The following is a 14,018-nucleotide window of genomic DNA, read 5'->3' on the forward strand; positions in this document are numbered from 1 at the left end:
CACATTTGCCTTTTTTAACTCCATCACCTTATACACAGATATTTAAATACGTTTTCAATGAGTTGGACCAGAAAATTTCAAGGGTTTTGCTTGGTTTGTTGTGTGTGTGTGTGTGTGTGTGTGTGTGTGTGTGTGTGTGTGTGTGTGTGTGTGTGCACGCGCGCATGCATGCTTTGATTTTATCATCTGTGAAATACGGACATCCTTCTCTTTTTTTTTTTCGGAGGGCAATTGGGGTTAAGCAACTTGCCCAAGGTCACATGGCTAGTTTTTTTGTGTGTGTGTTAAGTGTCTGAGGTCGAACTTGAACCCAGGTCCTCCTGACTCCAGGGCAGGTGCTCTATTCACTGCACCACCTAGATACCCCAATGGACATTCTTCTAATTCCTTTGCATTGGAAATTGACAAATTGAGCATGACTGAAGATCTCTTGGAGTGGGACCTGATAGGACTCTTCACACTAGATCAAGTTGGCCAGCCAGCTTCGTTCACGGTTTACATGAGAGGAGGAAAGTTTCAATTATAGGGTTCCATCCTGCAACTCTAGACTCTTTTTCTTTCCTATCCCAGATTGCTCCCCATAGTCCTGCCTACTCATGTTCCAGGCTAAATGATTAGTTGCTGTGGGTGAATGCATAGCCATTTCTCCTGGGCCCTTTCTGGATGGTTGGAAGCTCACTGGCATTAACTAATGACACTGTAGTGGAAATTCACTTCCTGGCTAGGGGAACTGATGCGGATCCCAAATGGTACTTTGGACCCCCCATTTCACCCTTTCTTTGACCACAAGGGCAATAAGAGGGCTGCAATTCATTCCACAGATATCGTATTGTGCAAGGTTGGAGGAAGATAGAAAGGAAATGTTAAGTAAGACAGCCCCACCCTTTAGAGAGCTCACCATCTGGTTGGGAAAATAAAATGTGATTAAGCACTAGAATAATGAGGAACTAGAATTTACTAAAGGCAGAGATCCTTGGACTGATTGCAGAAAAGCCTTTTAAAAATTATTGATATTTTTTGTTTTACCATCACTTTCATTTCTGAGAATATGACTCCTTTATTCTCCACCCAGTGAGCCATCTTTTGTAACAAAGAATAGCTAAAGAAAACAAGTAGGGAAAAAAAGTGGTTCGGCAAAACTAACCAACATATTAACCAAGTCTGACCAAATATGAAATATTTTATACCCATAGTCTCCCACTTCTTTAGAGGAGGGAAGAGATGCATTGGAGAAAGACCTTCCTGTAAAAGCAGGACTTAAACTGGACCTGAAAAATACTGGCACAATCAGATAAACAGAGAGAAGGGGGCATCCACCAAGGAGGAACAAGTGTGATCATACTACAAATGAGCCCAGTGAAATCAAGGCTCCAAAGGACACATCTGGGTCTTCTTGAAGAACAAAGATAGTAGGGAACCAAGCACAGGTTCCTCCATGAGGGATAAGGGACTTTACTTGATTTTTAGTGGGGAGCAGAATTTTGTGGTTACTCTTCCTAGGCATAGGATGATCTTCCCTTCTCTGTTGGATGGTATCCTCTAGTGGCAGACTTGGTTGGGGTTGCCTTGGCAATCACACATTATTCTCTGTGAGTCCCTTTGCTGCTCTAGCATGGGAGGTAAAATATTTCCACAGGATGGGAGCATGTATTTCTCAGTGAATTTGAGATGGCTTGGGTTTGCCTGTCACAAAAACTCTGCGTGGTCACATTGTTTGCATACACTCCTGTGGTGACAGTCACATTGCTCAAACTGAGCCTGAAAGTCACTTCCCCAGGGAAAAGTTCACACCCTTTTTAGGGTGTCAATGCCTGTGAAAATCAGGCAGAAAATGGATGCCTTAGTATGAAGAAACTCTATTAAGTCCAAAATTCAGTCATAAGAAACCTGTCCAGATAAGCCTGTCCTTTTGCTGTAGGAAAGACTCCAATTGCATGCTTAAATTTGTCATCTTCTTGGCACATGCTGGCTGTACCTTTCTGTTGCTTAAGCCTGGGCAGCCTCTTTTTGGTCACTTGCTGGGTTAAAGAGAGCTGTGGGAGGAAAATGGGGGATGGTAGTGAGTATTTGGTGCTGGGCAGATGAGAAAACTGGGCACCTGCCCAGAACATGAATTTGTGGGAAGGAACACAAAATATGGACTGGGACTGGTGAAGTATTGGAGATCAGAGGAGAGGAAGTGATTTTCAGTAGCCCACTTGGGGATCCCTGTGTTGAGGTCAGCATACTGCTCCACCCTTTTTTTTAAACCCCATTTCTTCTGCCCAAGCCAACTGGCATTCCTAAGGAGAATCTGAAAGTGTAGAAAGGGAAAGGGCTGCAGGGAAGAGCTGGTTTTCAGAGTTCTTAGAATGTCTCTACCACATGGGAATGGGGAAGTTTGAAGTGAAGCCTGCTAAAGTCCATAGAGGAAGAAACTGGTTGAGTTCCCAGGAGTTGGCTTAACTTTTACCACTGGGGAAGGTGGCCTATGGCACTTGGAGCCTGGGGTGAGGGTGGGGGGATTCCCCTTTCTCTCCTCTTGTTCCATGAGAGCAGACTGGTGGGTGTGGTGCTGATTGGGTTTAGGGTTGAGTGGTTGGTAGGTGAGGGGATGACGTCAGCTTCCTTTGCACTTTAGCCCATTTGTGCTGAGCCAAAGGGTTTACTGGGGAGTCCTTGTAGATCTTTTGGCTGCTGGCACAGGATCAGTAGAGAAGTGCTCCCACCCCTTACTGTCTTTACTCTTCCCACCATCCCTTGCTTCTTTCTTGACCCCAGGGTGCTTCTGACTCTTGAGACTTCCCCAGGGCCCTCTAAAGGATAGTCTAGTGGATCTGCTTTCTCCCTGACTCTGGGATTTAGAGTGGGTTTGACAGGTAGAGTCCTAGCTATTAAATTGGTTTAGAGCTAGTGAAACCTTTTGTCTTGATACTAAGGGGTTCCAAGCCTAGTTGGATAAGAAAGCCAAGATGTGGGGGGTGGGGAGGAAGAGGGAGAGACAGGGAAGAGGAGAGGTGAGATAAGTTGAGGAGGATTTGTATTATATTATCTATTTACTAATACATAATGATCATATTTAAACTAGAATTTATATAGTACTTTAAGGTTAGCAAAGCATTTTGTATATTATCTCATTTGGTACTCATGACAATGCTGTTAGGTAGTTGATCTTATTTCTGTTTTAGAGGTTTGACTGTCTCCTTTGTCAAATGGAATGACCCTGACTCTTCTTGGGAGCTAGGATTGACTGGGAGGCTTAAGTACATCGATTAAAAAGAGCTTAGGGGTTATTTGCCCAAAGTATGTGTGAGGAAGGATTTTAACTCAGATCTTCCTGACTCTGGGACCAACACTATCGACAGAGCCATCCAGTAGTCTCTATGATATATTATTTCCCTACCTGGAATAAGTTCTTTGAAGGCAGGGAATGTTTGTTTTTGTCTCTTTATCCCCAGCCCTTAGTGGCCAGTACCTGGTACATAGTACATGCTTAATAAATAATTGTTGATCAAATGAATGAGAACTTGGCCTTAGCTGGGTAGAAGTTGATTCTGGTGACAGCCTAAATGCTGTATGTGTTTATATATATGTATATGGAGATTTAGAGGTATGTGTGTGTATGTAGATAGAACACATGTGTGTGCATGCATGCGCACACACATACACATACACACACACACTTCAGGGATGTTCTGTGAGGGTACACACAGAGCCAAGCTTGAACCTCAATAAAATAGGAAGGGTTAGAAGTCATCAAATCTCACTGATAAAGGACTAAGACATTAATGGTTAAAACTCCCAAAGAAATAAAGGATACTGGGTTCCATTCTTCCCAACAATTAAAAGTCATATTTCTCAGTTGCTTCCATCAAAGAGGAGGTATTTAACCTGAGATTGTAGGGAGCTTTATTGAGTGTAAGCCCTAAAAAATGTTTTAGTGGTTTTTACAAATAAATAATTTGGACATAATGGTTTTCCAGAGGCCAGTAAACTGGAAGAGAGCAACAGAGTAGAAAGAATTTACGAGACCTTGAGACTGAACTTATGGGCCCCTCCCCAGAGGTAGTGACCCAGTGGTTAAAGAACAAGTTATAAGAAGCTATAGAGTCTACCCCAAGACACTTCCCAGCTCTAAGACCCTGGGCAAGTCACTTAACCCTGTTTACCTCAGTTTCCTCATCTGTAAAATGAACTGGAGAAGGAAATGGCAAATCAATCCAGTGTCTTTGCCAAGAAAATCCCAAATAGGGTCACAAAGAGTTGGACATGACTGAAACAGCTGAACAACAGAATCTAGAGCAGAGAGCAGATGACTAGGGGTCACAGCTGATAGGTTGAGTTTCTGATGGCTACTGCCTTACTATATCCTCATCCTGGCGCATAGTAGACACTCAACAAATATTTGTTCCTTTCTCCATTCTCCTAGTGGAAGGTGATATATTCCAAGGTAACTGAGGAGAAGGTATAAGGCTGAGAGTTTAAGGACTTGGGTCCTTCATTGTGAGCCTGGCCAGATAAATGACTGTCTCTTTTGTGAGATGGAATGACCCTGACTCTTCTTGGGAGCTAGGGTTGTCTGGGAGACTTAGGTACATTGATTAAAAAGAGCTTAGGCTCTAAAGTCTGAGGACCTAAATTCAAATCTTGCCTCTGACACTACCTATGTGACCTTGGACAAGTCACAACCATTCTGACCCTCACTTTCCTCATCTGTAATATAAAGGGTATGGACTAGATAGGTGACTTTTAAGGTCCTTTCCATAATTTTGATCCTATGAGATGTCAACAAAGGACTTAGAAATCCTTATAGGAAATGGCTGGTTGCATTACAATAATATTAATTATAACTGTAAACAAAAGATGCTCTCATAATCAGATGCTTGTCACATGAGAAGGAGTATGGCTGCCCCTTCCAGGGAGGGGATACTTAGGGTTCCTCCAGTGGAGTTTTTATTGTAATGATAAAAAAAAATAATAGCTGATATTTATACCACCTTAGGATTTCAAAATTCTTTGTATACAGAAGCTCATTTGATTCTTCCAATGATCCTATGTAATTGCAGGTGAAGAAATCAAGGCTCAAGAGAGGTTAAGTGACTCACCTAGGGTCACACAGCTAATAACTGTCTGCAGCAGAGTCTGAACCCAAGGCTTTCTGACTCTCAGCACAATATTGGCGCTAAAGGTGGTGCTGTAGTGTTGGACTTGGAGTCAGGAAGATGGTGAGCTCAAGCTTTGCCTCAGGCACTTATTTGCTAAAGTGACTGGGGGAGCAGTAAGTAAGTTAACTTTGTTCCACTTCAGTTTTCTTATCTATAAAATGGGGATGATAGTAGTGTAATAGTAGGCTGTTTAGGGTCAAATGAAATAAGGTACATAAAGTGCTTTGTAAACCTTAAGATGCTCTACAAATTCTAACTATAATATCATTTCATAGTAATGGTTGTGACTGAAGTCTTTGGGGAACCAGAAGTCATTGAATTTGAATCCTGGCAGCTTTTTTTTTAAATGGCAATTTGTTAAGACTCTTCTGGTTTTTTTTTCTCCTCTAATCCTCACTTAATATTCATTCTTTCCTGGTACCTAGGAACTTATAACATCTTTTATACCAAATAGTGTCATTATCATGGGGCCTTGATTATATTTTTATTATATTTTAGCTAGGATAGTGACTGACAAGTTCCAAGGTCATTCTTCAGTTGCAGAACTGGTAAGCCTTAATTATCAGCTCCTTTGTGAGATAAGAGTCTACTGAAAGCAAGTTAAGCATTTATTAGGCATCTATGTGACAGGCAGGCACTATGCTAAATAAGTGTTGGGAACACAAAGAAAGGCAATAATAGTTTCTCCCTTCAAGGCACTCATGTCTCTAATGGAAAAGACAACATGCAAGCAGATATGTACAAATAAGATATATACAAGATAACTTTGGAAATGATCTTAGAGGGAAGGCACTAAGATTAAAGAAGACAGGAAAATGCTTCTTGTAGAAAGTGGGATTTTAGCTTAGCTTTGAAGGAAACTAGAAAAGCCAGGAGGGGATGGCAATGAGAAGGGAAAGGATTTCAGGCATGGAGAATAGCCAGTGAAAATACTCAGAGTACAGAGGTGGCATGTCTTGTGCAAGAAAAAGCAAGGTGGCCTGCAATGTAGAGTAGGTGGAGGGGAATACGACCAGAAAAAAGTCATGTCAAAAGCCCCAACCTGTATGTGTAAATCATGTACCCATTTTGACTTTATCTTAGTATATGGTGTGAAATGTTAGACTCAGGATGAAACATCTATCTCCAGAGAAAGAACTGATACTGTCTGAATATAGACTGAAGCATGCTCTTTTCCTTCCTTCCTTCCTTCCTTCCTTCCTTCCTTCCTTCCTTCCTTCCTTCCTTCCTTCCTTCCTTCCTTCCTTCCTCCCTTCCTTCCTCCCTCCCTTCCTCCCTCCCTCCCTCTCTTTTTTTCCTTTCTTATACATAATGACTAATAAAATGATTGCACATATATAAACTATATTGGATTGCTTACCATCTCAGGAAGATGGGAGGGAAGAGAGGGAGGGAGGAATAGAATTTGGAACTCAAAACTTTAAAAAAAATTTTAAGAATTATTTTAACATGTAATTGGGGAAAAAAATAAAATACTGTGTTTTCAAAAGCCCTAATCTCTCAGGGGTCTAGGAATTCCCACTCACCTTAGGCTGTATTGGGGTTCAATGGGAGTCAGAGGAAACTTACCAGGTTTTCTCTTCCTCTGGAATCTTCCCAGGGACTGAAATGGGCATTGATGAAAAAATTGAGCTTGGTCTACATGGAAGAATGCCCCTAAATTGAGCCAGGGGGTACAGAAAAGGAGTTAAAATAGCTTTGATGAGGAAAATAGGTTTTTCCTATACCTGGGCTTCTTGTGCACCTACTTGAAGCTGGTTGGCTAAAGATTGACTCTGAGGGTAAGAGTGCCATTCCCAGTGTCCAGGAGACCTGGGATCGGTTCTGGCCTCAGATACTCAGCACCCACACAAAATAACTGGCCGTGTAACTTTGAGCAAGTTATTTAACCCCGATTGCTTTAAAAAAAAAAAAAAAGTCTGACTCTGAGGGGACCCTCCAGCGGTTCAGTCTGCACATCGTTGGACCTGAATTGTGGGAGTTATAGCTGTTCTGATTCAAATTGTTTTAAAGGCTGCAACCTAGGTTCCTAAGGGATACTTTATAAACTCTTGCCTTTTTCATTTAGCTGTCCCTTAAGAGTTGACTGTCCCCAGGTGCAACCCAGAGGTCATCAAAGAGGCATTCTTCAGAGAAGGGTTTTTTGGGTTGTGGAGCTGTTATTCTGGATAAGTCCTCATATGGGGGAAAAGAAGGAATTGATACTAAACTCTGGGTAGTGAGCTTTGAACCACAGCAAAGATTCATTCTTACTGGGTCAAGGGTTAAGGGCAGGGGAGGATTTTGTGTTTTTGTCTTGCTTTGTTCCAGGATGACACGGTATTAAGTTGCTAGCAGCCTCTTTAGAAAGGCAGGGCAAAGTTAATTTAATGGTTCCTTTGAGAATGGAATAAAATATAGCACTGCTACATTTCTCAAGGGACATTCTTGGGTGGAGAAGCTCAGGGTACTATCACTGACAACATTTTGTTAATCTTCCCAGGGGTCTCTTAGGAGGCAGCAAGCTATCAGGGAAAGAGTTTAGAAGATCTAGTTACACATAGTCTTCACTGCTAATTTTGGGAAGGAATGTTTCATTAAGGGTCTTTTTTCTTTTGATATCATTTGTCATTTCCAATTATTCTGCCACCTCAACCTCCCTTATAACAAAAAAGTACAGTACTTGATACCCAGTAAGTATTTAATAATGGGTTTTTTTTATTCATTCATTCATTCGTGGAGGTAGACTTAAGCCAAATGAATGAAGACATTGGCCATAGACACTGATTCTCTTTGTCTTTTAAAGTCCTTCATAATCTGATCCTTTCCTACCTTCCAGTTTTTTCATTTCACTCTCCTCCATAGACCCTACAATTCAGTGGCTGGCTTCCTTTGCTGTTCCTCCCACAAGATACTCCATTTCCTGACTCCATTTTCGCTGGCTGTCCCTCATGGCTGAAATTCAGTCCTTCCTTTTATCTCTTCCTCTTGGCTTTCCTGGTTTTCTTCAAGTCTCACCTAAAACCCTGCCTTCTGCAAGAAGTCTTCCTTGGTCCTCCTGTCTTTTCCTAGTGCCGTTCTTCTAGGATTACTCCAATTTATGAGTGTGTCATGTGTATATGTATAGTTATGTTTTTGTATGCACAAACAGAAGGATTGACTACACAAGGAATTAGTGGTGAAATTGCAGGTAGATTTTGTTTCTTTCCTCATTTCCAGCTTCATACCTTTTGCTCCTTAGGCAAGAGAACCAGGATAGGGTAGGGTGGTATTGGGGGCAGAGGAGTGAGGGGTAAATGGTGAATGGAGAATACCTCTGGATGCTGTTATTCATCCCTAATGATTATATCATTCTTCATTTAATCCTTATACCTTCTAGTGGCACCAAAAGGGAGCAAATCAATTATTTTGCCTTCTGGATTCTCTTTCCAGCCTTGTCTCTACTTGAAGCACTGCTACTAAAGCTCTGCTAATGTTAAAGCCTGGAGGAGGGTGATGAGAGGCCGTGACATTGTGGTGTGGTGGTGAGGAGATGCTGAATTCCCGTGGCAGCACACACTCAGGGAGAGTGTCCCTGAAACACAATAACAATGAGTGGCCATCACTTAGCTTCAGAGTGGGATGCATTGAGCTCTGGGAATTTAGTGTGGCGGGGCAAGGAAGGGGAGGCTGGTGTGACATGAGCATGTGCATATCTGGTATCGACTCCAGCACAGGAGTATTCCTGGAACCCTGGTTTCTTATATTAGCTTATCTTGCTCCTTCAAATGGGCAGTGCCCACTACTCCATTCTGAGGTGTAGTGTCACCTTCATCTTTGTCTCTGAGCAACACCTGGTACCCAGTGAGTAAAGTTCAACTGAGACTGAGGGCACTTTATCACTACAGCAGCTTCCAGGCTGATGCCCAGCCTGGCAACCAGAGAGGCCCTGGGAGGGCCTCTTTTTAACATAACACAATAATAAAATGGACTCAGTGGAACCCAGTGGTGTCTCAGGCCTGAAGAATTTTCCTGTATTTTGGACTCAAGAATGTCTGGAAGGGTATCACTCTAGCACTGATTCTTTTTCTGTTCCCCACTTGGCAGTCTTGATGAATCCCTTCTCAGAATAATACTTTTTAAATGCATAAAATAAAATATAAAGATTACGAAGGAAATCAATTCATCAAAATCTTAAAATTATGAAAATATTTTTTAAAAAATTCAGGGATCCCAGGTTAAAAACTCCTGCTAAAGGACCTTAGCTGGCTAACTTTTTCATTTCACAGACTAAATAACTAAAGCTCAGAAGGTTAAATTCTTTTCCCAAGCCCACACAGCTGGGTTAATGGAAGAAGTAGGATACAACAGTTGTACATGGATACACGGGCCTACACACATTCCGTGCACCCAAACAGCCTGGCACCAACAACCTTTCATGGTCTGCCTCAGAGAGAGGTCTTGCAACCTCCCAGACTTTCTGACATTGGGATTCTGAGAGGAGTTGGCCTTGCCAGCCTTGGCTTTTCTCCCTAATTTTCCCTATTCTAAATGAAGCTTCTTCCTTGTTTGGGAAGGGGGAATCCGACACTGAGAGTAAAAGGAAGGTCAGTGGTGACTTTTGAGCAACCAAAGCCTAAGCAAGCCAGTTAGCTTTGAAGAGTTATTCATATTTTTTCTTCAGTATTTGTTGTGGGGCCTAGAGGACTTCTGTGATATTTCACTGTAGTATGAAGGTTTGAACTCACGAAAATGAGTCTGGCACTCTATCCGCTGAGGCCCCTGGCATTGTGGATAGAGTAAGGGGCCTGGAGTCAGAAAGGCCTGAGCACATAGTTAGCACTTAATAAATTTGTGTAGAATTGAATGGAAGATTAACTGTGTAATCGGTTTTCAGGGCACTAAATTAGATGCTCTAGAAGAATAGTTCTATTTTTTAAAAAATCATTTATTTTTAGTTTTCAACACTGATTTCCATAAGATTTTGAGTTCCAAATTTTCTCCCCATCTCTCCCTTCCCCCCACCCAGAGAGGACACGCGTTCTGCTCGTGCCTTTCCCCAGTCTGCCTTCCCTTCTATGCCCCGCCCCCCCCATCCCCTTCCCTTCTGTTTTCCTGTAGGACAAGATAGATTAGAACTGGTTCTTAAACTTTTTGGTCTCAGGATCCCTTTGCGCTCTGAAAAATCAAAGACCCTTCCAAAGAGCTTTTCTTTATGTAGGTTATCTATGGCTATTTACCATATTAGAAATTAAAATATATTTGTATTATGATGGAAACATTTTTGACTTTGTGGAGCCCCTGAAGGAATCTTTGGGGATCCCCAGAGATGTCAAGATCACACTTTGAGAATCACTACAATAGAAGCTTTTTGGGACACAGTCATGGTGGTGAAAGTCAAGTTGACCTGACTTTGATGTAGTACTTTTGTATTCCCCCAACTCATCAGATCCTCACGTCCAATAGGAGGGAGTGGGTAGGGAAGTTTGTAATCTTATTTTATAGAAGGAAAAACTGAGATGCTGAGACCTTAAGCAACAGTCTCAATGTCACATTGAAAGCAAAGCTAGGAGTAGATTTCCAGTTCTCCCAAGTCCTATGTAGTTCCAGGTTCCTTCTGTTATACCATAAAAATGGAGCTCTTCACTTCAAAGAATAAATAATCCAGGGAACCTAATGGTCTTAAACCTTTAGTTTATAAGCTATACATACATACATATATATACATATACACATATGTTACAACTGAAGATGACATATACCAATCCAGCATTCTCGGAGGAGATAAGAGTCCAAGATATATTCGGGGCAGCAGGGGTGTCAGTGCTGACAGAGATCAATGTTGGCCTCTATGACAGTCTTCAATCATGAGCACTAGGGGACAGGGGCTATGCTTGATTAATTCACCCTATATAGCATTCAGTACAATATGCTATATGGCTGAGCACCCAATAAATAGCCTTTGATAACCACGTGTTTATTTAGGAAAGCTTTCATAAACCATTTAATTGACTTGGGCTCCTCCTTTTCCCTTCTGAAGTACAGTACTGAAGTACTTTTCCCTTCCACATCATGAGGGTTAAGGGCACAGCACCTCTACAGTCTGGAAAATGTTTGAAAATTTTTTTGGCCTACTCTTTGTAGCAGAGAACTTTTTCTTTTATGGGATGTTTACAGTACCTTACTGTAAAATTTGGGTTAAGTATTTGGTCATAGGTTCTATGTTGTCTCCTGACCTTCAATTGTTGTCTGCAGCTTCTGCAAAACTCCCCCAAAATTCCCATTTAATTTCTTATGCTGACCTATGATAGATCAAAACCACGATGAGGAAAGTCGCAATATGGAAGGGATAACTGTACATGGAAATTCAATCCTTTCAGAACTTTCCCTGGCCTAGTCTGATAAGTAAAAACTTATTAACTTAGCATCTTTGTTATTCCTCCCTTATCAATATCCTCTGCCCCTGTGACTGGAGGATGGAGCTAAGAACTCCAAGGGGACTAGACATTTCATTTCTTCATTCAACTACCTTCATTTGGGAGATGGAGGTAGTGGATGGTAGTAGATAGGGGTAGTGAAAGGTCTGACACTACTTCTGAGCCAGTGAGATCTGGGGGACTTTTATTCTGGGGTCCCTCAAGACATACAGGTATCTTTCTAGGAGAGGTCTCTCCTATTGGGAGGCCCTTTTTCTAGGTTCTAACAGGAGACTTGTCATGTTTCAAGCCTTGTAGTATTCTTTCTTTGTCTCTCTAGAATGGCCCCAAAGTTTCTTCACTAAGCAGCAATGCCAGGATGCCTGTCTCAGTCTCCTTACATCAAGATGCAACCCAAGAGCGTCCAGTGAGCTTGGCCTTTAGCACCTCTTCTTCAGGCTCATCCCGGGACAGTCAGGCCATGGAAGAACCAAATGGAACTGGACCTGTGGCTGATAGCGAGTCTGGCTCCCCCCATGCCTGCCATATCCCTAATAGCCATAACAATTCCAGCAGCTGGCTGAATCTGAGAGGATCCCTAAAAGGCTCACCATTTAGCTCCCGGTCTACATCTGGGCCTGGACATCACAAGCTGAGTTACCTGGGCCGAGTGGTGCGGGAGATTGTAGAGACGGAGCGCATGTATGTACAGGACCTCCGAAGCATCGTTGAGGTGAGCCACTCATTTAGGTCCACCTGCCTCTGTAGTCATTGTTATTTTTTCTCCCTTGGATCATTGTGGAGTGAGGGATGGAGCATGGAGCACATGTCTCCAAAATAGACCAAGGGACTTTGGTGTCTGCAGTGTCCAGCTGGTTTCTCCCCTAGAAAGGAAAAACCTTGAAGGCTTGGTCCCAGTAATTCTGCTTCCCAGGACTAAGATTTAGGAAGAGGAATAGAGCCCAAAGCTTAGCCCTCAGATGTCGTTTAACTGAATTTACCGAAACCACAGATCTGCAATTTTCCCCCTTTGTTTCTCTGACTGGTCAGACCAGGAAATTGGATCATTGGAACAGCCTGTTGAATCCTGGGAGTAGCAGTGTCAGAAAGGCAGGAGAAAGGGGCAGAACCAAAAGGGAAACAGGCATCATATTGGCCGCTCTCAGAGTTGGCATGGTGGCAGTTAGTGTTCTCTAGGTATTCCCCAGGAATAAAGCTGGAAAGGGGCTCTATCAATATAGAAGAGGCAAATAGGAATAAAGTGATACCCAGAGAGTGCACCATGTAGTGGGAGTGGTACTGTGTTGTCCTCAACTCACTTCCCCCATGACAGGATTACCTTTTGAAGATCATCGACACACCAGGGCTGCTGAAACCCGAGCAAGTCAGTGCACTTTTTGGGAACATAGAAAACATCTATGCACTAAACAGGTGAGTGGCAAGCCAGGAGCTCATTCTTCCTAGGCCTCTCAGAGCTCTGGTTGGGGCAGGGGTAAGTACCACAGTGTTGAATGAAGAGTCTGCTTTCACTCCTGCCCTCCCTCATTAGTGCCCTTTCCTTTCTGCCCTGTACCTATTGGTTTTCCCACCTCTGGGATGGAATTAGTTACATCAGTACAAGCTCCTTTAGGGAGCTGTGAGGATACTTTGGAAGGACCTCCCTCTTTGGATAGAATCATTAGTGTAATTTTTGGTTTACCGTATTCATAGGTTGAGTGGGGCTTCTTGAAGACTCCCTAGACCATCTAGACATGATAGTGCCATTTCTTCTCCAGAGATACCTCTTTTTCTTTCTTCTCTCTTTTTTCCTCTTGCTTTTGTGACAGTATTCTCTCTACATCTTCCACTGGCTTCTAGACAAGCTAAATGATGCTGGTGGCTCTGCGAGGACTACTTAGTATATTGGTAGGATATACTGTGACTTGAAATGTTTAAGGGTTCTATTAGTTTATCTGTGATCTCTTTCATGAAGGAATATGATTAGAGGTAGGGAAAGGAAGGATAGTAATGCTCCCTATCTTTTGTCTGAAGAACCCAAGGGAAAGGGTCCTAGGAGCAGAAATTAGGTGAGCTTTAAATAGTAAGGCAGGTAGAATCTTCTCTGGGTTCTGCAGAAGGAAGGATTATTGTGGCTCTGGAGGAAGGTTTAGACAGGAAAGAGATGGAATTTGGAAGAACGTGGGGTCAAATGAAGAGGGAGACATTGAGGGGAAACACAGGAAAAAATGTCCCTGGGGTTACTTGCAGTTTTCCTTTGACTAGTTATATAAATGAACCTGAGCTTGTATACAGAGAATCTCACTTTGATTCATACCCTGAAATGCTCTAATCCAGGAATCTTAACGTCTATCCCAGAGACTCTTTTTTCCTTTCCTTTAATCTTTCCCTTTGTGTGTTTGACTCCTTTTGCCAGCACTGGAGCAGTTTTCCCTCCTGAAGGTGGGTAATTATATCCCTCACCTATGCCCGTCATGTTTGCTGCAAATAATTTCCCCTCCCT

The 14,018-nt window shown here is 42.5% G+C and overlaps 1 protein-coding gene across 1 annotated transcript in view; it reads left to right on the forward strand.

Annotated features, from left to right (window-relative positions):
• PLEKHG3 (pleckstrin homology and RhoGEF domain containing G3) overlaps window positions 1-14,018 on the forward strand; it is a 52,547-nt gene that overhangs the window by 23,252 nt on the left and 15,277 nt on the right. The window contains 2 exon segments of the mRNA XM_069082376.1: window positions 11,859-12,251; window positions 12,852-12,949. Of these exon segments, the coding sequence (XP_068938477.1) occupies window positions 11,859-12,251; window positions 12,852-12,949 (491 nt within the window).

This window comes from Petaurus breviceps, unplaced genomic scaffold, assembly GCF_028583685.1.
Source record: "Petaurus breviceps papuanus isolate PSGF00001 unplaced genomic scaffold, PetGlider_PUasm1.0 164, whole genome shotgun sequence".
In the NCBI taxonomy this organism is placed as follows: Eukaryota; Metazoa; Chordata; class Mammalia; order Diprotodontia; family Petauridae; genus Petaurus; species Petaurus breviceps.